The 24,837-nt window shown below is 42.3% G+C and overlaps 2 protein-coding genes across 4 annotated transcripts in view; one reads left to right on the top strand and one right to left on the bottom strand.

Annotated features, from left to right (window-relative positions):
- Positions 1 to 2,455, bottom strand: part of NNT (nicotinamide nucleotide transhydrogenase) — a 51,940-nt gene extending 49,485 nt beyond the window's left edge. Inside the window, exon 1 of one of the 2 annotated variants that reach the window (XM_053407737.1) lies at positions 2,255 to 2,455. The gene's annotated coding sequence lies outside the window, so the exon portion shown is untranslated. Of the gene's footprint in view, positions 1 to 1,918; positions 2,060 to 2,254 lie in introns of those variants that run through there. The other variant, XM_053407738.1, reaches the window with a different exon arrangement.
- Positions 2,456 to 5,008: 2,553 nt separating this feature from the next.
- PAIP1 (poly(A) binding protein interacting protein 1) lies at positions 5,009 to 24,281 on the top strand. 2 transcript variants are annotated; one of them, XM_053407907.1, is made up of 11 exons: positions 5,010 to 5,541; positions 10,749 to 10,897; positions 12,100 to 12,288; positions 16,432 to 16,544; positions 17,694 to 17,805; positions 19,337 to 19,462; positions 20,310 to 20,416; positions 21,119 to 21,236; positions 21,350 to 21,404; positions 22,747 to 22,840; positions 23,899 to 24,281. In XM_053407907.1, exons 1-11 carry the CDS (start codon positions 5,292 to 5,294, stop codon positions 23,996 to 23,998), a joined length of 1,413 nt encoding a protein of 470 aa, XP_053263882.1. In that variant the 5' UTR covers positions 5,010 to 5,291; the 3' UTR covers positions 23,999 to 24,281. The 2 variants fall into 2 exon arrangements, with proteins under 2 accessions (XP_053263884.1, XP_053263882.1); XM_053407909.1 differs by lacking the exon at positions 12,100 to 12,288 and having other exon boundaries at positions 5,009 to 5,541.
- The last annotated feature ends 556 nt before the right edge of the window (positions 24,282 to 24,837 follow it).

Here is a 24,837-nt window from a genome sequence, read left to right as displayed (position 1 = left end):
GTGCCACTACCGAGAAGGCCCTCTGCCTGGTTCCCTGTAACTTGGCTTCTCGCAGTGAGGGAACCGCCAGAAGGCCCTCGGTGCTGGACCTCAGTGTCAGGGTAGAACGATGGGGGTGGAGACGCTCCTTCAGATATACTGGACCGAGGCCGTTTAGGGCTTTAAAGGTCAGCACCAACGCTCTGAATTGTGCTCAGAAACATACTGGGAGCCAATGTAGGTCTTTCAAGACCGGTGTTATATGGTCTCGGCGGCCGCTCCCAGTCACCAGTCTGGCTGCCGCATTCTGGATTAGTTGTAGTTTCCAGGTCACCTTCAAAGGTAGCCCCACATAGAGCGCATTGCAGTAGTCCAAGCGGGAGATAACCAGAGCATGCACCACTCTGGCGAGGCAGTCCGCAGGCAGATAGGGTCTCAGCCTACATACCAGATGGAGCTGGTAAACGGCTGCCCTGGACACAGATTTGACCTGTGCCTCCATGGACAGCTGTGAGTCCAAAATGATTCCCAGGCTGCGCACCTGGTCCTTCAGGAGCACAGTTACCCCATTCAGGACCAGGGAATCCTCCACACTTGCCCGCCTCCTGTCCCCCCAAAACAGTACCATACTTCTGTCTCGTCAGGATTCAACCCCAATCTGTTAGCTGCCATCCATCCTCCAACTGCCTCCAGGCACAGGACATTCAGTAGTAGAGTTAGATGACCTGCAGCCCTCCAGAGGTTGCTGATGTCTGGCTCCCATCAGGCCCAGCCAACCTGTCCAACAGGCAGGGATGATGGGAGCCATATTCTGACAACATCTGAAAGGCCTCAGGTTAGCTACCCTTGCCTTAAAAGGGCAATCCAGTTGCAAAGATATGGCAACCTAAATGTGTAGCTGTACCTTTGAAGCAGGTCCCAGAACAGAGTTTTAATTTTTAAAAAGGGGAGTATAATGAAGCATTGCCCTCTGGCCCTGGCTCTCACATCTTAAAAGATAAGGCGTGACTCCTAAGAACAGACTTGTGGCTTCTGAAGTCATGTGAAAGCAACCATAATTACTTAAACCACTTCTTCCCAGATCCTTCCCCCTCACACGCTGCACAGCCTCTCTCCTGCCCTTTATATGAAAGGAGCTTCCTCAAATCCCAAACGGTGCCCATTTCAAGGCTCAAACAAGGTCGCGTCCTCCATTCCCACCTTACATTTGACCTCCACGTAACAGGCAAACCGCGATGTTGACTTTGGCAACTGTCGCGGTTCCCTTCTGACAGTTAGAAAAAGAAAGGGAAAAAAGCTCTCGGAGGCCCGCATGCACACGCCTTTATACCAACTTATTTTTGCTGCATAACAATAAAGACGCTCTGGCTAAGCTGGAAGATGCCAAAAAAGCACATTCCTTTTAAATCTCTTTCCCCAGCCTAAAAGAAAAACTTTCCCTTCACTTCGGTTTCTACATGCCTTACCTGCATGTTCTTTCTCAATCATTTTGTGGCAGGACAAACAGGCCAGGGGACTGCCTGTCACAGTCAAACCAACAGATTGCTCACTCAATGGTTTGGGGTTTTTTGGGGTGAGGAACGTACCAAAGGTGACCTTCCCTCCCGTGCTAAACCCATTGAAACTCGGACCCGGAGGCGCTTCCTCGCGAGTAGCAGCCCCCTCTCAAAAAAACAGCCTTTTCTGCTCCTGTCTGTGCCACTCTTCACCATAACGGGCAAAATGGGAAGCAGCTGCTGCTGCTGCTGCTACTTTCATCCCCCTCGCCTCCCTCTCTTCTCCTTAACTTCAGCGGGCCTAGAATAGCAACAGTTCTGCTACTCCTCGTTGCCAAAGTTGCGCTTTGTGCGTGGAGGGAAAGCGGCGGGTTTAACCCTTTGCGGGGAAGCCTGCTCTCATTTCATTTTAAAGCACATCAATACATATCAGTCATGCCCACCTCCTCGCAGTCTCCGCTTTTCTTTCTCCCCCAACCGCGATGGATGACGAGGAGGGCAGATGCCAGAAGCGCAAAAAACGTGGCACAACAAGCCGCGCGGGAGATGCGATCGGGGGCAGGGGTGGGCAGGGGGCAGAAAGTGTTTCCAAGCCTCAGCCCCCGCCCCAAAAGCAATCGCGGCGAGCGACGACCGTGAATGAACCGACACCGCCCCCCCCCAAAAAAAAAACCCACACAGACACCGAGCAAGCCCTAGGGCGCGCCGAGAAGAAAGGAGGAAGAAGCGCCGAGCGGAGGAAGAGAAGGAAGAAGAGGAGACAACAGCTCGCTACCTACCTCCCGCCCTTTGCGCCCTGCTGCCCGCTCCGGCCCCGCTTGTCTCTTTTTTGCAAATCTATGCAATATTGCGCTTGACCTTCCCGGCTCGCCGGAGCCGCCGGCGCGAGACGGGAAGAAGAGGGGAGAGCAGCAGAGCCGGCGCGAGGCCCCAGCCAAGTGGGCGGGGCTCGAGCCGCCCGCAGCCCAGAAACTGGACGGGGATGGGAGAAGAGAGTGAGAGAGACCCTGTCTGGGCAGAGGCCAGGTCACGTGGCGGGGAGCCGCGCTCACCTCTTGCGAAAGAGAGGGGGCGGCAGAGGGTCTCTCGCCGACGCGTCGCGCCGCTCCCGGAGTGCGCATGGGCGCGCGCGCCCCTGGGGCTTATTTCATTTTATTTTTCAGCGCGCGGAGAGGGGCTTGCTTTCAATTGAGGGTTTAACTGCGCCGGCGGCTTGTCGTTTCCTGCAGCAGGACATCTTGGGGAGACGGAAAGGCTGAGGAGTAAAACCCTACGCAAAAATCCCCCCCAGTGGAGTCCCTAAGACAGTTGGATGGCGCCTTGTGTTGTAGTCCTCCTTCTGGCAACTCCTGTAGGCTCCATAGGAGCCAACTCCTAGGGGTTGAGTCCCTTCAACGCCCCAATAAAATATTTGAGGGGACTAAACTCCCCCAAAAAGTTGGTGGGCATTGCCATTCTAATAGGGTGCGTAAGCCGTGTCTTGTGATCGATTATGTGGGTTGGGGGCTTACCTACACCCCCCCCCACTTGAATAAAATATACCTCTCCCCGCTATATTTTATTCAAGTTGGCAGGGGGGGTAGGTATGCCCTTACACACATAATAGACACTTGCCAAAAGAATCTTTCTCATTAAGGAAATAAAAATGTAGAAGCACCAGTCCCAATACAGATCCTTGGGGAAAGCAATTTCTTAGATCCCTCTGTTCTGGCAATTGTCAAATCATTATTGCTACTCTTTAACCAGTTTCCTACTCTTTAACCAGTTACTAATCTGCACAAAACTCATCTGGAAGCAGTGGCCTAATTGCTTCCATAGTTTACCCCAGAACATAGCTTCAGTCCAGAAATAAACGTTTGAGAAATAAAAATGTGGTTACCAAGCTGCTAGTTCTAGCATTCGTAAATTACAGTGATTAATAAAATACTGAAAGAGTTTGGACCTTCCTTAGGCTGCTTTTGTAAAGAATGTCTTATTATTCTGGAATCTTACAATGGCCAGCTCTGAAAGGGTGAGCCAAGGGCTACTGTTGAAACTCCTGCTTGTGCCAGATGAGCAAGCAATCCCAAGTTGCCACATTTTCTAAGCACGCATTCTTCCTAATGAGTCTTGTCAACGCCAGGGGGTCATCATCCCAAACAAGCATGCACTGGAATGAAGCCTTCTCTTCCTAATTATTTTTATATGAGAACTTTGAAACTTTAAGAACTGGTACCTAGGCTTGTTTCTTTCCATCCTCCCTTCTCACTTTTTGTGGCATGTATTTTAGATTGTAAGCCTGTGACCCTACACAAGTTGTCCATCAGCCAGTCCTGACTTTTGCAATATGAATACATGTTGACACCATTCTCAAACCATTGTACATGCTTACTACAAGATGACAGGGAGTGCAGTCCTGTGGACACTTTCTGGGAGAAAGCCCCATTTAGCATAGTGTGACTTGACATAAGGGAACATAATAATACAATCATGCTGACTGGCTGCAATCCTATGCATGCTTTTCAGGGAGTAAGGCCCATTGAACCAAGTGGGATTCAGTCCCAAGGTGGTGCCATTTCCTTTTACATAGTTAAGAGCAGTGCTATTTCTCTAGAAAAAAGGGTGCCGGAACTCACCATGAACACCTCTATCATTCTTTTAGAATAGCAAGGGTGCCCACCTGAGAGGTGCCACAACTGAGTTCCAGTGAATTCTGGCTGGGGGAAAAAGCATGGTGCACTCATCATTCTTACTGCTTAGGGTTGCCATATTTCAAAAAGTAAAATAGTGATTATTATTTTTTTAGCTTTTGGAGCTGTTTCCGCTGCTTTTTCCATCACGTTGCCATACATCCGGGTTTTCCCTGACCTTTTGCCAATTCGGCAAAATCCCCGCACGCCATTTCTACACCTGAAAAGCAGGACATGTCAGGAATTTTTCTGACGTATGGCAATCCTATTACTGCATTTGGTGTGTGCTTGTGTCCATTCTGTATAAAAAACAACAATACAAAAAAAAAGAGTGGCCTGGTTTAGCCAGGTATAGTCAATTAAATACGGCCGCTTGAAGGGATTAGTTTCATTCTACATTGAATTTGTGTGAGCGAGAGCACACCTATTTGTGTGTGAGAGAGAAGGCCCAAATCAAGGATGTGAAACCTAGGAGGGAGCTTTCCCCAGATATTGGACTACAACTCCCATCAGCCTCAGCCAGCATGGCCAATGCTTATGCCTTATGGGCGTTGTAGTCCAACATCTAGGGAGGGGGGACATCCCCAATAAGGTTCCCGGCTTTATATCCACTAGCAAAGCACATAAACAGATTTCGCTCTCTGGGGTGGAAGCCTGTCTGGGAGATAACAACACTTCGTGCATTTGACAGGGGCGGACTGCACCCCACAACAGCTTTATGCCACCACAATAGGGAGGCGATTTAGGGGCCCTGGAGGCTCTCTCTGTCTCTCCACAAGTGGGGTCCCGTTAGGCCCCGCGCGTTGCCATGGCGACGCGGGAGCGAGGGGAGGCCTCCGGGGCGCTGCGAGGCGCTGTGAGCCGAACCGGGGAAACGCAACAAGCGTCCCTGACTGAGCGCGAGAGGGGGGCGTGTGTCTCGTTCGTCTTTGGTGGCTGGCGGTGTGTGGGGATTTCACCCCCACCCCGCTCCGCCTGACGAGGAAGAGCGAGCGGCGGCAGCAGCAGCAGCAGGAGGAACCGAAAGTGAAGCGGCTTCGGAGCAAGGGGAGGAAGCGGGTGTCGGGGCGGGCGCCGGCTGCTTGCGGGCCGAGGAGGACTCGGGTGGTTTCCCCCATGAGGAAGAGGCGGGCCTGAGGAGGCCGACATGTCCGACAACGGCTTCGACCGGGCTCCCGGTGCGGGTCGAGGCCGAGGGGGTGGGGCTCCTACGGCTCCAGAGAGCGGAGCCCGCTTGGGGATGAGCGGAGGCGGAGGAGGCACCAGCAGCGGGAGCAGCGGCGGCGGAAGAGGCTTCGGGGCTCCGTCGCAGCAGCTTCTCAAGCAGGGCTTCGCGCACCACCAGGAACCCCTCCGGCCGCCCAAGACGGCGCCCCCGGGGGCCGGCGCCGCCGCAGGTATTTGGCCCGCCGCCGCTTCCTGCGCAGTCCCTTCACGCCCTCCCCTCCCACTTTCGTGTTTATATTATTATTATTATTATTATTATTATTATTATTAGAAATGGGGTGGCCGACCTCCCCGCATAGCCTTGGCCCGTCGTCGGGAACCTCCTTCCTCGCAGTCGTAGCTGAACAAGAGAACATAGGAGCCAACTCCTAGGGGTCGGGAGGTCTTTTTTGCCCTCCCCCCCCCCCAGTTTATGGGCTTTGCCATTCCAAGGGTGTGCGTGCACTGCGTAATGTCATCGATTATGCGGGGCGGGGCTTACCTGCCCCCCCCCCATATTTATTTCAAGTTGGCACCCGTGGCAGAAAGTGTGCAAACCTGGCTGGGGTGGGGGAAATGTGTGGTTTCCCCCTCTCCCTCTCTTCCATCTCTACGACCCATTCAGTCTCCCTCGGGTGAATTTGGGGCTATGCAGGGGTGCCTTTGGAGGGAGATTGTGGGTTTTTTTGGGGGGGAGACGAGAAATCGTCGCTCCTCCCGCTTCAACCCCGTAACTTGGTGTCTAGCGTCATGCACCGCTATTCCTCAAGAGCACCTCTATTTCTGGCTGGCTCCGCATACTGGGTGGCTATATTTATTTGCGTCGGCGGCCCTGCTGTAGTAATTATATCACTGGGCTGTGTTGAAATGCACCCTGCTGGTGTTTCTATCTCTCCCATCCACTCCTCCACCAATGTTTTTGCCATTTCATCCCGAATAGATACAGAGACGGCCCTTTGAACTTCGGGAATTGAAGCCTGCAGTCCTTTGCAGATTTTCTTTGGGAATAAACCCCCACTGGCCATGATGAAGTTAGGTCCCTCATAGGGTAGAGCCATTATTTTACTTCCTGAAGTCTCTTTGGTTATTGGAATGGCTCCTCTGTTGTCCTGATTTAAATTCTCTGGGCAGGGACGAAGAATGGGATTAGGCTTATTGCAGTACCAAGGGCTAGGTGAACTTTTAAAAAAAGATTGGGATGGTGTGTCATCTTCCCTGCATGCTCCATCCTCTCTGTAGACTGCCCTTAAATGCAGTCTGAAATAGATATGTATGGTTACAAACAATGTATCGATTTATATTTGTGCAAGTTTGCTAGTGTGTAGTGCAGTATATATAATTTGACCTTCCCATTCCATTAATTAGAAATCTGGTCCATTTATGTTTCTCACTGGGTAGTAAGATGGTACTGCTGATTAGATAGGAATGTAAAGGTAAAGGACCCCTGACAGTTAAGTCCAGTCGCAAGTGACTCTGGGGTTGCAGCGCTCATCTCGCTTTACTGGCTGAGGGAGCTGACATTTGTCTGCAGACAGTTTTTCTAGGTCATGTGGCCAGCATGACTAAGCTGCTTCTGGCAAAACAAGAGCAGTGCGTGGAAACGCCGTTTACCTTCCCGCTGGAGCGGTACCTGTTTATCTACTTGCACGTTTGACGTGCTTTCAAACTGCTAGGTTGTCAGGAGCTGGGACCGAGCAATGGGAGCTCACCCCATCGTGGGAATTCGAACCACCGACCACAGCGCCACCCGCGTCCCATAGTGAGGAATAGGGCAGGGTAAAATAAGAGCTTGTGTGTGGTTGTTTTTCTTAAGGTCATTTTCCTATCTGAAGTCTAGCCTCACTAATTTGAAAGCAAGTTCTTGTGAATTAATACAAATTCTTTTAAAGTATATACACTCAGGATTGGGATAGATAGCAGCCCAGTCCTAAACATGATCATTTAGAGTAAATTCTGCATAGTTCAGTTTAGTTGTGCATAGGGTTGCATTGAACCCAGTGAAACTTGCATTAAAGTACCGTATTTTTTGCCCTATAAGACTCACTTTTTCTCTCCTAAAAAGTAAGGGGAAATGTGTGTGCGTCTTATGGAGTGAATGCAGGCTGCGCAGCTATCCCAGAAGCCAGAACAGCAAGAGGGATTACTGCTTTCACTGTGCAGCGATCCCTCTTGCTGTTCTGGCTTCTGGGATTCAGAATATTTTTTTCTTGTTTTCCTCCTCCAAAAACTAGGTGCGTCTTGTAGTCTGGTGCGTCTTATAGAGCGAAAAATACGGTAGGCATGTTTAGGAGATTACGGTAAAAATGTCTTTGAACTCTTCATGGAGCTTTTGTGCCCATGTGGAAAAGGGCTGTCATGAAACTCAACCAACATTTTAGCCAGTGTTAATTTTGATTACTGATTCAGAATGTAAAAAGCAACTAGTGATATGGGAAGATGCAAGAAGGCTGACATCCTGAAACATGAGGATTCAGCAGTAAATTTGACTGAAATCTGTAGTTGCTTCTAAGGAAGTTTCTTGTGTATTTTTATTTTTACCACTCTTCAATTTAAAATGTTCAGGGTGATTATATAGGGCTTAGACTTTAAAACTGAGCAAGGTGGCAAGATTCCCACATCTTGTGTACTGCATTTAAAAGAAGTTGTTGCCTTTGAGGAAGCAGCTACACAGTAAATTAGGAAAGCAGAATATGTCATCAGCTGTAAATAAGTGTGTCGCCTGCCTTAACCCTAAAATTTAGGACAGACAACATATTCATTAAAAAGCTTAGTTTGTAAACTTCTTGAGACAGAGTTGCTTATGCCTGCCATCCATAACATAGAATATACATTGATGATACGATATACTTAATTACCTGTATGGGTAATTTGGTGCCCTTGATTCAGCAGGAGTTATCTGGTAACAGAGAGGAGGTGATTTTTGCTGATCTGTCATATCCTTTTGAGTCTCTGACACCCTTAAAATCTGCTGCCGGGGGGGGGGAGGAGTTTAGGGGACACTCCAGAACATGTTTCTGGAGATTGCAGGGGACAGGGAACTGAGCTGAAATCTCCTCTCCTCTGTTTGCTGACACCTTTGCTGGAGCAACAGCAACAGGAGGACCAATTGGATTCTACCCTATGAATTAAAATGCCGCCTTAAATACAATTAAATACATTTCTCCACCAACAGAAAGACTGACACATGTCTGCTATTTTGTCTGAAATGTAGCAAAAAGGCTTTATACTTAATAAATACCTTAAATTTTGAATATTTTTCCTCTTATACATGTCTAGGAAAAAGGTTTATGTTTTGGTAATGCAAAACTTTGCTTTATTCTGTGTAATCTTCAGTGCATAGGAATTATCTGTAATTTGTAAGGGGTGCACAAGAAGCTGTCATGGTAAGACCTGTTGACTTAAGGAGTGTGAGATACATAAATATATACACACACACAAACAAGAATCTTTATTTACGTTCTGAGGCAAAGCTATGTGTAAGATTCCAGATTCAAGCTCTGTTTGAATTGAAAGAACGGGAACAGCCTAATGTCTTCGATATCTAATGCCAATTAATTCAGGTTTTTTTAACAGTTACATTCCCCAATTATACCTTTTAAAAAATATATGTGATTATTTTATATTCAGTTTTTATTTTAAAAAAATGCATCCCAGAACTTCTTTGAAATGCATTCTAGTGGCTAGGGAATACATAGGTTATAGTAAAATCTTCTGTGTGATCCAAGAGAGCTATGGTGGGTTACCAGATAATGACACTCCAGTCTTAATAACTAGCTAAAATCTAGGCAATAACAGACTGACTGAGTGGGGGACTTGTTCAGATCCCCATTTCAGTACCACTTAATAGACAATCAATCATCAGTAGTGTAGACTCAAATGTTCATTGATTTTGTTTCTCTGTTCACAAACTTCCTACACTAGGGGTTTCCTGACTGCCCTGTGGACCACCAGTGATTCACAAGCTTCATTCAGGTGGTCTGCACTATGTCAGCATTAAATATTCATATTGATTTGTAATTGTATTTTATTGCTTCTTTTATTTCTTATGGTGTAGTATTGTATTACAGTTTGAAGTCGTTCAAACTGTAATACAATAAAATCTAATATAAGAAATAAAAGCAATTAAGAAAGCAATTAAAAATAATGCAGTTATCTAGCACAGTGTATTGCAATAGCTATAACAGGCAGGAAATATTTAGTGGTCAGCCAAGATGCTCAGCAGTTTTCAAATGCTCTGTGCAATAAAATATTCGGGAACCACTCTTTTTGATTCTTAGTGTACAATCCAGTGGTTCCTGGGAGTGCATCCCAGCGGCCATAGGATGAATTGGATCCCTCCTGCTTAAGTCAGAAAGGGAGATCTGAGGTTAAGGGTTTAGCTCTCCAGTGCTAGAAGCTCCTCTGAAGTCCTGGCCCAACTGATAATGGAGCTTCAAGCCAACATTGCTAGCATCAAACAGGTGTGTGCCAGGTGATTCTAAGAAATGGCTTCAATCCAATGACCTCTTGGCCCCACAACTTGGCCCCAAATTGGAACTAAGGGTGTCCAGATCTCTCCCTCACCTTAACCTCTTGTTATTACTAATGAGGGAGGGGGGGAAAGTTTTTTAAAAGGCATTTCCCACTGACCTGTGCTGGAAATGAGTGGAAGGGCACTCCCTCTGTTCTGCTCTGCAACTTGAGCCCAGAAGGGCATAGGATGAGATGATAGAACTGCCTTTGAATTTAGCTCTCTGTCTCTCACACACCATTTAGGATTGCGGGCTTCAACTATTAATGATTGATTGGACTTTGAGTGGGTTCTTTTTCTTTCTTTTTTCTCTTTGAGATTAAATCTTCTCTGAATTTCACTCTCCCCCCTCCCCTGCATTTTTCCTCATGTTATGTCTTTTTAGATGATGAGCCAGTAGGCAGGGACATTTTTCTGCTAAAGGGCAGGGTATAAATTTTATTCTCACATTTGGGGTTTTCCTGATGTGGTATGATGCAGCTCTTTATAACTTTATGAACACCATGTATATTAACAGCCACCTATACGCCTGTGGCAAGAACTGTGTCTAAATTGCATATCTTCTCTAGTAAAGGAATAAAGCCATCTCTCAGCTGTCATAGAACTGCCTTGTGTTTAAGAGACTGCACTACAATGATAGTAAAGTCTTTTAATTCTTCCTATCTTTAAAACTGAGCTTAGTTTCCTTTTTCCATGGTTGACCCTGACAAAAGTGATTTATTTAAGTGCTAGTGGTTGCATAATGTCAATAGTGAGAAAAAGAGACAATGAGCAGAAGAGCAGGGATGCCAACAAGATTTTGGGCGCCCAGTACACTGTTGGGGGGTATTTTAAATGACTTCTGGTTGAAACATGCAAACTCAGTTTCTTCATATTTTAAATTTTCAGAACAGGCAAGAGCTACATCTTTACCAGAAAAAAATAGTTCTAAATCAGGAATGGCTAAACCTCAGGTGGTTGTGGCTCCAGTGGTAATATCAAAGCTTTCTGTGAATGCACCTGAATTTTACCCCTCAGGATATACCCCTAATCTTACAGTAAGTATTTAGCCTCCTCTCTCTTCCATTTCCAAGCAAGTGAGGCCAATGTGAACATTCTGCTAGACTTGTTAATCTTCTTTGTAAGAAATGACTTTGATATTGGAAGCTGAAAATTCCATCCCATGATTTCTCTTGGTGTTTTAGAGATCCTTAAACACCAAATGGTTTAAAATGAAGAAATCTCCCGCCCATAGACACTTTTGTCTGCAACTTTTGATTTGTCTAATATTAGGTCACCTAGGCAATCTGTACGCAACATTTTCAGTTTGCTGAAATTTTTAGAATGCCTTAGGGACTGCTTGAAAAAGTTTGCTCTTGAATGACATGGGCTTTTGTGGATAAAGCCTTCTAATAGGCCCTGGCTATTTAAAAATATATGTATTTGTAGTGTGTATATGTAAAAGTATACACTTCTCTAATATCTAGCTGTCTGATCTGAGAGGACAGCCTCTCCCTCTTTTTTGATTATGTGCCAGTACTGCACACAGCACATTATTAATATTATTAAGAGTGCTAGTATACTTGACTTCAAATACCCTTCCATAAAACTAAGTATCTTTTGCTATAATGTAACAATGGGTTGCCATTGTGGATTTGGGGAGGGCTATAAGTTGGAAGGGGAGGCAGAAAGTCCATTTATATACTGTTTCTGATCTGTATGAAAAAATCAGCTTGCTTGCTTTTTTGCAGTAGCATCTCTAAAAAGCAACAATGTTTACATTTTATATATGCACATAATAATTACAAAATGAATAAATGTAAAAGATTTTAGTTGAGGGAAAAATTAGCTAATTAGAGTGTGCGCATACACACAAACAAATTCCAATGCCATTGCAACTGCCTAGCTGAAACAGCTCCTGTTGAGTGAATTGGGCATCCTGTGCCTGTGACATACCACCCAGTCTTCTTGTTATATATTATTTTACAGTAGCTATAATTTAGCTGTAATTCACCAACAGCAAGTATTCATGGTGTGTGGACAGGACAGCATGGCTCACCACAAGATTGTTAACAAGGCCCCCTAGTAGAACTTTATGCCCAGTTTAAGACTGTTCCAGGGTTGTGTGTTTTTTAAACTTCAGATTGCTTTATTTATTTTGCCTTCCTTCTGCTATTATTGGTAAATATAAGTTGTTGAAGCCATTTGAATGAGAACTTATAATAAGTTTAATTCCAAAGCTGACTATAATCGCTTTTAGGAATCTTCTTTGGAAGATGATTGTGATGGATTTCCAACTCTAACAGAATATGTGCAGGACTTTCTCAACCACCTTGCAGAACAGCCGGCTTGTTTTGAAACTGAAAGAGCACATTTTTCAGAAACTGTAAATGCTTGTGTCACTACAGATGAAGCATTACAAGAACTTGTTGAGCTCATATACCAACAGGTAGAGTGTGTGTATATATATGTCATGTTTGATGGACAGGTTGCATAATATATATAAAATATCTACATGAATTTCTAATCTCACAGAAACATGGGATACATCATGTTTGCTTTTATTAAAATAAAATAAAAGATTGAGCCATTAGGAGGTTTTGAAGATCTGGATGTTAATTGTTTACACTAGAGAGGAAGTTTTTCATACAATTGTAGATTTGGAAGGGACCTCAGAGGTCAGCTACTCCAACCCCCCACAATGCAGGAATTTCAACTAAAGCATCCATGACAGATAACTATCCAGCCTCTACTTAAAAACCTCAAATGAAGTAAAGTTCACCACCTCCCGAGTGAGACTGTTCCACAGAGCTGGCTGCAGGGGAACAGCCTCTGCTAGACTCTGTTCGAGAGGAGGAGGGGCTGGCTGCACCTGAATCCCCTCGGAGCAGGAGGAAGAGCCAGGTACTGGGGCAATATCATCCCAGCAGGAGGCGGGGCAAAAAGTGGAGGGTGTCATCCATTGGGGCCAGCTGGTTCATCCAGTGAAGACTGAGCTACGAGAGCTCGGACTGCAGCTTCTGTGTAATTACTAAATAAATCTAAGAGTAATTAACCTGTCAGCCTGCCACATCTTGTGTGGGAGAGACATCGTAAAACCCGACAGAATCTTCTACTTGAAGCCATTGGTTCAAGTCCTGCCCTCCAGAGCAGGAGAAAACAATCTTGCTCCATCTTCCATGTCACATCCCTTTAGATACTTGAAGATGCCTATCATATCTCCTCTCTGTCTCCTCTTGTTCAGGCTAAACAAAACCAGTTCTCTCAACCATTCCTCATAGGGCTTGGTTTCCAGACCCTTGATCATCTGGGTTGCCCTCTTCTGCACGCTTTCCAGCTTGTCAGTAACCTTAAATTGTGGTGTCTAGAACTCGGGACAGTATTCCAGGTGTGGACTGACAGGGGCAGAATAGAGCAGGACTATGATTGCAACACTATACTTCTTTTGATGCAGCCTAGAAGAGTGTTTGCTTTTTTGCAGCTGCATCACACTGTTGACTCATGTTAAGCTTGTGGTAAACTAAGACCTCTATATCCTTTTCATGTTTACTACTGGCAATCCAGGTGTCCTCCATCTTATGTTTGTTCACCTGATTATTCCTGCCTTAGTGTAGAACCTTACATTTGTCCCTATAAAAATTCATTTTGTTAGTTTGGGCCCAATTCTCCAATCTGTTAAAGTCATTCTGAATTCTGATTCTATCTTCTGTAGCATTAGCTAACCCTCCCAGTTTGGTTTCATCTGCAAATCTGAGGAGCATCCCTTTGATTCCTTCACTCAAATCCTTTATAAAGACATTGAACAATTATGGGCCCTGCAGTGCCCCACTTGTCACTTTTTTCCAGGATGATGAGAAACCATTTGTAATCACTCTTGAGGTTTGGTTGGTCAACCAGCTACAAATCCACGTAAGAGTTACCTTGTCCAGCACACATTTTAGCAGCTTCTCCACAAGAAGATAATGGGGGGCTTTGTGAAAAGCCTTTTTGAAATCAAGATAAGACTACATCCACAGCATTCCCCTGATCCACCAAGCTTGAAACTCCTATCAGAAAAAGAAATGAGATTCATCAGGCATGGCTTATTATTGAGAAACCCATGCTTGGTCTTAGTTATCACAGCAGCCTCTTCTTAGTGCTCACAGACTGACTGTTTAATTATCTGTTCTAGGACCTTTCTTGCTATCAATGTCAAGCTGACAGGTTGGTAGTTGTCTGGACCTCACCTATTCTCCAAGTATTCTCAAAAATTAAAGACAAAGGCTCAGAGATTACACCTGCGAGTTCCTTTAGTATCCTTCAGTGCAGCTCATCAGGCCCTGGAGATTTCAAGTAGCTGGGTCTTCCCTTACCACTTTTTCCTATATTGGGCTGTAGCTCTCTCCTTGCATCATTTATTCTGTTATTACCAGGCTGGACACTGCTTTCATTTTGGGAAAGACAGAGGCAAAGGAGGTGTTGAGCAGTTCCATCTTTTCTCTGTCACCCAATAGCATTTGTCAATCATCTCCATGCAAAGGATCTACTACTGTCTTGTTCTTCTTCTTGCTTTGAACATAGCTGAATAAACCTCTTTTGCAAGCCTGAGTTCATTCTGAGCTTTGACCCTCCTAACTTCCCTGCAACTGTTGCCTATTCATGTATACTCTTCCTTTGTGATTTCCCCTTTCTTCCATTTCTTATACATGCCCTTCTTACATCTCAGCTCATCTGTGAGCTCCTTCTGCAACCCCACTGGTTTCTTTAGATGCTTCCCACTTTTCTTGTTGGAACTGTCTGTGTTTTGTGCCTTCAGTATTTCACCTTTAAGAAACTGCCATTCGTCTTTGAATCTTTCTGACCATGGAATCTCACCCAGTAGTTCCTTAAGGCTTTTTTCAATCAAGCTTCTTAAAGTCCAGAGTTCATGTCTAACTACATTCAGCTTTCCCATGCCTCGGTACAATGAAACCCAAGAGGCCATGATCACTTCCTTCCATGGTTCCTAGTACTTTCACTTCATTGATCAGCTCTTACTTGATAGTGAGGACCAACTCCTTGCAATTTTGCCATGCAAGTTTAAAATAGTGACAGAAAGGTGTGTACCTTTGAGTAATGGGCTGCAGAATGATGATGCTCTCCCTTTTTTAAAAAGTCTATTATGAAGGAAACTTACATTCTGTGTTATAGCTTAGAAATATTGTTTAATCTTCACTGAATGTATTTTACAACACAAAGCCAATGGAAAGGGGTAACCAACTCTTATATCCAAAGTATTATTTTTTTCCTTTTGGGGGGCAGTTCATTTGCTTTATGAAACCTTACTGCAGCCTGCTTAAAATTCCAGGAAATGTTTTAAAAATAGAATATTAGTTCCAGTTTCAATGCTCTTAGTGTCATATTTCACTGAATAATAAGCTAAGGTCAGGGCACGTGTAAATGCCAATTCAGAAATCAAAGTTTAAGTAGGACTTCTTAGATACGAAATAGGAAAATACCTCATTGATCCCTTTTTTCACTTGCAACCTTCTCCAGTGTTTGTTTACTGAGATGTAAGGCCTTCTATGTTCAATATGGCCTACTCCAAAGGAAATACGTATTGCTTCCTGAGGCTACTTAATGTTATTTTTGCAATATCATTCCTTACTTCTGTTAGTTGGCATTTCTTTTAGCGTTGAAAAATACAGTTCAAGCCAAGGGCATTATGTACTTTTGTCTTACTAGCCATGCATCCAAACCGGAAGATGACCCAATTAATTTTAAAGGCTGAATCTTTAAAGCAGAGCTTTCCAAACTTTACATGTTGGTGACACACTTTTTAGACATTCATCATTTTGCAACACAGTAATTCAGTTTTACTAGCAAAACGGAGGTTAAACTAACCCCTTTCCAGCCCCGGGACAAGCGCAGGGAGCGTTTGCATGACACCCACACACTGCAGCCGACACACTAACATGTCACGACACAGTTTGGAAAGCTCTGCTTTAAAGAGCGTCCACAACTTGAGATAGATATCTGCCGCTTTGCTAACATTACAATGTATCCTTAGTTCTTTTTATATTTCACAGTGCACTGGTTTTTGCATCTTTTTCTGCTCCTGGTATTGTATAAATTCAGCTAGATAATATTTACTATCAAATGTTGAGGATGTAGAAGATGTCTTTCTGCCAAAAGCGAATTTGAAACCTCATGGAAGTTTTGAAAATGAGGACAGAGACCTTGAATTGAACTCTTTATCAATTAGAGGACTCAGTACAAAGATAACTCACAACTACTTTCTGAGATGGCTGTGAGTGGGGGGGTAGCAGGGTTGCAGCTGTGGGACTTAAGGGAAAAGCAAGGAACTAAGTATTTCAAAGGCCAAAATTATACTAAGGGGGCACATGAGTATAAGAAAGGATGCATTATAATAAATAAGAACTGAGTTAACGGACCCTTAGAGGAGGCCTAGCTGCTGGTGGTTGTTGGGGCCTTTAAAAAACAGTCAGTGATTTCTGGTTAGCTGAATATTGTTCTTTTCATGTTCTTGTGGAGGGGTCAAGGAAAATATTTTAAGTACAAGAAATCCACAGCATTTTGTAATTTTAATTCCAATTATTCTTTTGTTTGAAAGGCTACATCTGTTCCAAATTTTTCTTATATGGGAGCAAGGCTGTGCAATTATCTTTCTCATAATCTCACCATTAATCCACAAAGTGGCAACTTTAGACAATTACTGCTTCACAGGTCAGTATCTGTATTTTTATGACACTAATCAGTCATGCTCAAAATTGGCTTGATTTTCTTGTGTTTCTTCGCTGCTTAAACATCTGATTCAAGAGATTGCCCAGTGGACTACCAGAACAATTTTATGTGTTGCATAATTATATTCTGCTCTCTTTACATCAGAGGCCTTTTGGGATTTTTGCTTCATTTTGCTTCATTTCTTATCTCCATCTCTTTTCAAATGTTTTGGCTGGCATGTTCTAGTAAGTAAAACTTACAGATTTTATAGTAATGAAGGAGAAGCTGCTGACAGTCAACCAGCCTTAATTTAGTCTGTGTATATTCTATATTCTCTCCGTGTTTCCAAGAGTCCCAGCTTTCATTTTTAATGCAAATTTCTAGCCTGCATAATTGCAGAAAGCAAACCACCTGAAATTTTTTTTAGATAAACAATCCATTGTTTTCCTCCCCCACCCAACCAAGAATACATTTGTGTGTGTATCTCTAAGTCTTCCCATGCTTATAAATAATACCATATATATAAACTTAACTGCAACTTGTATAACTTAGTGGGTAAAGAAGCTGGGTGCCTGTAGTGCTGAAGTTCAGCTTTTTTATTCTAACAAATGAAAAGTGATGAATATGCTTGGACATTCAGCTGGTATATTTTCTCTGGGTGGAATTCAGTGTTGCCCTATTACAAACGTTCCATCTGTGTAAGCGTTTCAGCATTCATTCACGGACACAGTTGGGATGGGTCTCTAGTAATCTGGGGAAGTTTTGCCTCTTCACAAATTTCTCTTCGACAACATCTCATTTTATATTGCATTATAGATCTCGGTGGAAGCTATTGACAATTGAGTCATTCCTAGCTGCATATCCCTTTCTTAATTACACCGGAGTGTAACTGAACCCAGAAATATATAGCTAAATATATGAAGGGTGCATTTAAGTTAATGGCAGTGATCTATTTGAGTAGTGAACAACCATACTGACGAAATGAAGCCTTGGCTATGCAGTTGTTTCAATTATATGCCATCCCATTTTAATCTATCCTTTACCTATTATTCCCCATTAATACTGGCTTTTAACTGCAGGTTTTAAATGTTTTTGTATGACTAGAACTGACTGACGTTGAGAGTATTGCTGATTAAAACATGTCTTTTCTAGGTGTCGAAAAGAGTATGAAAATAGAGATGAAGCTGCCAAAGGAGATGAAGCTGCACGGAAAAGATTTCATGCATTTGTGCTATTTTTAGCTGAGCTTTATCTAAATCTAGAGGTAAAGGGATTTGGTTTTAAAAAAATCAGACTAGCGGTGAGAAAAGGATCTAAGCGTACATTTTGACTATAAGTCAAAAGTAGTAAAAATCTAAAAATAAGTATCATACCTTTAGCTTAGAATTCTCTTATTTATTGCATAATTTCAGTAAAATTATTATTTCTGTTAAAGTGTCCAAATCTTTGTTGAAACATCCAAGTGCCTTTTTGCTTACTTGCCAAAACATTGGATGGTGTGAACTATATATTCCTTAATGAGCAGTTGAGTAGAATTCTGCTGCTATCCTTTATCACTTTATTTCCCTAAACAAAACTGCTATACACTCGTTTATTCTTAACATGAAGCATTTTATCCTGGTTAGAAAGAGCTCCCATAACCAAGTCACCATTGGTAAGATAGTCCCTGCTCTGAGGCTTACAGTATAAAATACATGAAGGAAAAAGGATCGGAAGGGCAGGGGCTTCAAGCAATATTTCCTAGTTAGTTCTTCTAATGACCGTCTAGAATGGAAAGTGTTTGAGGCCAAGAGGAGTCAAAAGTTGTTGGGTCCTTCAGCAGAACTGATGGAGAGACCTACATTCCCAGCTCTTTCCCTCTCATGTAGCCTGATGGAATGGCTGCTGTAGATGACAAGGTTTAGTCTAGTTTCATTGTAGACTGAAGTATTTTCTTCCTTTTCTAACCAAAACTGAGAGTTTAAGGGAAGGGCCCAGAATAGGATTATTCAGACAGTAAAGTTAATCTAGAATTATTAGGTGATTAGGAATGCTAGCATGAATGTATCAATTTCTAAATACTTTATCTGCCAGCCAGCTTCCTAGAATTAGGCTTCTTAAGTCTAAGTAATGTAGTGCAATTGGCAAATAAAGTATTTAGTGTAGTTAAGTAGCATTGATTTCAACAAGCTATTATAAAAGGTGGCTTTAAATTTCCTCTTAGCTATTCAAGTGTACAAAATCATTATTCCTGATTTAGCAAGCAGGCAGAATATATATATTTGCAGAACAAAGTAGTCTTGTTGATTTTTAAAAGGGGAGAAGACTTACTGATGCCGAAAAGAAACATAGAGAAATGGCTCCCCAAAGCCAGAAAAGAAAGGGGAGGGTGTGTGTTCTTTAGCCACATACTTAACAGGGAGGAAGGTGCAATGCTAAATTTTCAGAAAGAGACCCACAGGTGGTTTAGCATAGTGCCGTCTGTGCTATTGGCCTTTCTTTGTTCTGTGGGAGGAGCAGAGTGGTTTGTTGAAAAAGCAAAGGCAGTCTGCATCTGCTCAGGGCATTTTTACTGTATTCTTCTGGGCTAGTAAAAGTATTTTTTACTTCCTATCCCAGGTATAATGTATAGACCCCTGATCATGGGCTTTTGGTTTATGGTTCTGTAAGCAGCTAGTTTTATATAGGAAAATACAATTCCAGACACTTGGGTTTAAATGACTTGCAATATTTTTAATTTTGAAGTCATCAAACCAGTGGTTCCAAACTACACTAATTTTAATGGCATGTAAACATTCATATGTGCATTTTTATAGGTAAAAGGAACTAAAGGTCAGCTAACCCGAGCAGAGATTCTTCAGACTGGACTTCATGAATTACTGAACACCCTTTTCTCTAATCCTGTGGACAACAATTTAACCTGTGCGGTGAAACTACTGAAAGTATGATGTTTTCATTATTAAGAGTTGTTTTCTACATCATACTTGATCTAATCAGGGTGCCCAAACTTTTTTCAAAGAGAGCCAGATTTGATGATGGTGATGATGATGATTATACCCCGCCCATCTGGCTGGGTTTCCACAGCTTTCAACAAAATATTAAAATACAGTGGTCTGTTAAACATTAAAGGCTTCCCTAAACAGGGCTGCCTTCAGATGTCTTCTAAAAGTCTGGTGGTTGTTCTTCTCTTTGACATCTGGTGGGAGGGCATTCCACAGGGAGGGCGCCACTACCGAGAAGGCCTTCTTCCTGGTTCCCTGTAACTTGGCTTCTCGCAGTGAAGAAACTGCCAGAAGGCCCTCGGCACTGGACCTCAGTGTCCGGGCACAACGATGGGGGTGGAGACGCTCCTTCGGGTATACTGGAATAAAGAATGTGATTAATCATAAAAATAGGTTTCAAGAGCATTCAACCAGTGGTGTGCAAAGCTTGGTGGTTTTATTATCTCCCCTACTATGGCAACTCTAACAGAAGAATAAAGAGATCTATGCATGAGGCTGTTACATATGTGTGGCATAATAAATACTGGAAGAACATCCAAGCAGTTTCTTGTTTCCATAGAAGGATATCCAAGTAGCTTAGATTTGCAGGGTGAGGGGTTTCGATGCTGCTTTTTTATTTCTATGCTGCTTTAAGAATTTTAAATATTAAGCTTTTTAAATGCATTTAATCAATTAAATAATTAAAAAGTATTATGAAGGCCTTCATCACAGACCCAGTGCTTGCAGAAATGTCATTAACCTTAAAGTCACATTTTGAAAATGTCATCTAATAGTATGTATTCTTTAGTTGACAGGCTCAGTACTAGAAGATGCATGGAAAGAAAAAGGAAAGACTTATATGAATGAAATGATACAGAAAATTGAAAATGTTGTCTTGGATGCAAATTGCAGCAGGTAGTGAGAAAATCATTGCTTCCTAGCTTTCCATTTGGGATGATTACTGTTCTTTGCCGTCTCTTAAGGTGGAACAGCTTTTAAAGCTTTCTGATCATTACTGTAGTTAAGAATTGTTGTTGTGGTATCTTTAATACAACTTGTGCTGAAATTTCTGACATGGTTTAAGTCATACTGCTTTCAAATAGATCAGTCTTTGGTAATCAATGGGTGGAATCCAACTGATGCCATTATGCTCACTGATACGCTTTTGATCCAGTAGATGCCTTCCCTAATGGAAGGAGAGGGGAGGCAATTTTAGGCAATTCTCACTGCTGCCTGCATCATCCAGCACCCAAAAAAGGCACATCAGCAAAAATAGCCTTCCCTTCTCTTCAGGGGTGTGGTTGTGCTCACCAATGTCATGTTTGTGTTGACTGAATGAGAGTATTGACTTCAAATTCAAAGTTGAGATCTTCAGATGAAGAGTGGTATAAAATTTAATAAATATATAAATGTAAATGATTACTTTCCAAATTAAATTGTCTTTGGCAATTAGTTAAAACATTGTTTTAAACTGAGTTCATGAGCAGCTGTGAATGAATGAGCAACAGGTATCAGTTTTGTTTTGTTTCTCCCTTATGTTCTGATTGCAAGCAGTGAGTAAACTACTCCCTCGTGTTGGAAATGCAGTGAGTTTTATTATGTACTTTCTTTTTACAGAGATGTAAAGCATATGCTTCTGAAACTTGTAGAACTACGGTCAAGTAACTGGGGAAGGGTGCATATAACTTCAACATACAGGGAAGCAACTCCAGAAAACGACCCTAATTACTTTATGGTAATGAATACTTGTGTTTCCTCTTGCTTCAGACGCATTTATCAGACTATGTATAAAGTACTGATAAAATGTGGAAGTAGTTACTGATAAACACAATCGTATTTTGATTTCAGAATGAACCAACGTTTTACACATCTGAAGGTGTGCCTTTCACTGCAGCAGATCCAGGTATGTCAACAACTTGATGCGGGGGGGGGGGGCAGTTAGGTAGAAATTATCTGAGGAGCTCATGAAGTCTGATATTAAGGAAAACCTCTGTAAAAATGTACAGGCAACTCCCATTTTAGGCGCGACCAATATATGCACCATCCTGCACACATGCACAGCACTGAACCCAGAAGTGACTTCACTGAAACATCACTAAAGGTGTGGGGCAGAATGGGGTTTTAGCAGGCTTTTTGAGTGGGTTTGCAATTTCATGCAAGCGCACAATGACCCCGAAAAAAACCTCTGCACAAATGGGAAGTTTCCTGTATTAACATTAGGTGGAATTCAACATTAAACAAGCTTGCCGCTTGACAGATGGAACAATCACCCCTTTCCTCTTCCCACATACTGTTCTGGGTGTTCTACACACACACACACACACACACACACACACACACACACACACCTGAGCCAGTTTAAGAAGGCCGGGGGGGGGGAGAGAGTCCCATTGCTCAGGCAGAAGCCCTTGCACAGGGTTTCCACTAAAGGGGCTCTCTTAGTGAATCCCACCCATAGCTTTAATGTTAGTTATGGAAGGATTAGAGGGCACACCAGTCAGGAAGCTAAACAAGAGCTTTGTTATCACTCCCTCTCCAACAAGAACAGAACAGCAACAGGAAACCCTTGACTCTGGCCAGGTACCTAAACAGTAGCCCTGTTCAGGTGTTAACACCTGACTAGGGAATGGCAACATGAGTAGCGGTAGTGCACTCCACCCTCAACCATGTAAGTGCCACCGCTAGCCTTCCCATGTTGAACAGGAAAGTCTGAAAGTGGTCAACTAAGTGTTCAACTGGACTTGCTTAGAAGCCCCCTGCAGATCTTCCTGCTCAACATGGGAAGGCTGGGAGTGAAACTGGAATGGAGAACCAGTGCAGCTTTTCTCATTTGTTAGTGAATTATTGGCAACAAATTATAGGATTGAAATAAAGTTTTTCCTCTGCTGTGAATCGAAGCCTTGTGGTATTTACCCCTTTCTTGGTTCTTGCACCATTTTTCTTTCATGAGAGTGTAAATTTGTATCATTGCATCTGCTTGCTGAAGCAGCTTGTTAATTTCACCTAATCTTCTTAACCTTATGTTGATGGAATGGAGTGCAACAAAGTGATGTGCCTAAAATCTTGTAAGTGGTTCTCAAAACAGCATCAAATTTACACTGATCATGCTTTGCACATTTGTTGCTTAGATACATCCAAACATTTATTTGTGTATTACTGACTGTACAGTTTTAATTATGGGTATAGTAAATGAACTAAACTTTGAAATGCAGCTTAATTTTTTAAATAAAAAAATTCTATCATAGATTATCAAGAGAAATACCAAGAACTCCTTGATAGACAAGATTTGTTTCATGAGTATGAGGAAAACGGAACAGACTTATCAGGAGCTGGAGATCCGTAAGTTCTTGTTTCAGTCTGACATTTTAATCTAGGCCTATCCTGTCTTCAGTTTGTTGTTTGAAATCCTGAATTAGGGCACCACTTTTCAAGAGTGCTTTCATCAAAACTTGACCGTTTAAAAAAATCATCTTAGAAACAATGAAGTTTCTAATAGGTATGCCTCACCTCTTGCAATTTTGCTTCGTTAGCATTCTCTGGGGCACCAATCAAATTATATCTGTTTCTACTAAAACAGTGTTGCTTTTGAAAATAAAATTTCTGTACATTCAGGAAAAAACAGCTTGGCTCTGAGCAGAAAGCCTCTTCTGCTTACAGAATTCCTGTCTCAAACTTCACAGAAGAGCACTGCACAAGAAAAATGGAATTATTGTGATAGGGTTTCTTCCTTTTGCACAAGATCATTTTCCTTTTTCTTATGAGGACTCCATATATTTAACTGTTTATAGCTTGAGTCTTCCACACATGTGGAAGACAGTTCCACACTGTGGAAGACAGTTGCTCACAGGAAAGCAAGACTTGCTTTGCACTTGAGTATTAAAGGTAATAATAATAATAATAATAATAATAATAATAATAATAATAATAATAAAGTTAAATCATATGCAATCTGACCATTAGGGCTTACTTTGCAGTGGGAAACGGAATGCACCCTGTGTATATGCAAGTTGCAGGTACACTGTACCACAGCTGCAGAAACTTTATTGTGCAAAGTCTTCCACTAGCACTTGCACAGCATTTTGCAAAATCACACTAATGAGTAAACTCATTGCTTTCACACTTCTTTGAATCCAGTGCTGTGTAAGTTTCTTTTCTGAAATATTGCACAACCTTATTCCAAACACTTGAGCATTTTGTAATTATAATGCGATTGAACAGATGAACTTAGCTTGTGCAAAATACTTCCATGTCAAATCGGCGCAATCTGTTCTGTTCATTGTCAAGGGTACATATAGGTATAAAAATGGGGCTTTGATCCTGGTGTTTATCTTGCTCTCAAAGATGGTGTCTTCTGTGACTGGAAAAGATAGTCATCTAACATATGGATTATTTTGTAGGTATTTTGATGATGATGATGATGACGATGAGATGGACCCAGAAATTGAAGAAGCATATGAAAAGTTTTGCTTAGAATCAGAACGCAAAAGGAAACAGTGAAATGCTACACGTGAATAATAGTGTTGTGTTTTTTTAAAAGAAGAAAAACAAAAACCAGCATAGGTATGAATAGCAAATAGAAGGGATGGAAAATCTTTAATATCCATACCAAACAAAGGAAATTAAGTTTCTCCTAGCAGTTAAGTTATGCAATTTCCATTTTATTAAACAGAATCTGCCAAAAAAAAATGTAAACTTAAATCCTGTAACTTAAACAAGTGTATATATATATCATAGTTTATTTTATGTACAGTTAAATAAACAATGTTTTGACTGGAACAAATTTTATTTCAAACATTTCACATTAATCTGCAAATCTAAGGGTTGTCGTGGTACATTATCACTTTTTTAAGAAAGGAAAATTCCTAGAATCATAAAATACACTATGACTTTGCAATTGTACTTCCTCGCCTTTGTATAGGATATGGCTGTCATCCTATATTTTTTAGGCTCATGAACTGTCAAATGTTTCACAATCATGAAAACTCCTACTACTCATCCACCTTGGGGGAAAATTGAAAATCTGCACATAGAGTATTGCTCTCAAACAGCTAAATATGGTAGGCATTTTAGTTCATAAAGGTTTTCAAACAAATTCACTTGGTTAAAATGTCAGGTTGATGATCTCCCAAAATGCTGGTTCAATTTAGATGTCAGGTTAGCGTAAATGAGTTTGGAGGAACAGGCATGTCTTCCGCATTTATACCTCTTCAGCCCAACCTCACATTTGATTCCTTCCTTCTGCCTTTCCTGATTTACCTTAGCCATAGTTTGTCATGATGCATAAATTGAGCAAGCTATGATTAGTGCTAATCAGGATTGCTTACAAATCATGGTTT

Source organism: Podarcis raffonei, chromosome 11 (genome assembly GCF_027172205.1).
Source record: "Podarcis raffonei isolate rPodRaf1 chromosome 11, rPodRaf1.pri, whole genome shotgun sequence".
Classification (NCBI taxonomy): domain Eukaryota; kingdom Metazoa; phylum Chordata; class Lepidosauria; order Squamata; family Lacertidae; genus Podarcis; species Podarcis raffonei.
The sequence above is the reverse complement of the archived record's forward strand: the minus strand, read 5'-3'. Positions and strand labels throughout refer to the sequence as shown.

Bases quoted from the DNA above. Each gene is read 5' to 3' on its own strand.
- PAIP1 (XM_053407907.1), top strand. From the start codon at position 5,292: ATGTCCGACAACGGCTTCGACCGGGCTCCCGGTGCGGGTCGAGGCCGA. The intron at 16,545-17,693 runs GTCAGTATCTGT...TGTCTTTTCTAG, and splicing joins AGACAATTACTGCTTCACAG to GTGTCGAAAAGAGTATGAAA. The intron at 17,806-19,336 runs GTAAAGGGATTT...GCATTTTTATAG, and splicing joins AGCTTTATCTAAATCTAGAG to GTAAAAGGAACTAAAGGTCA.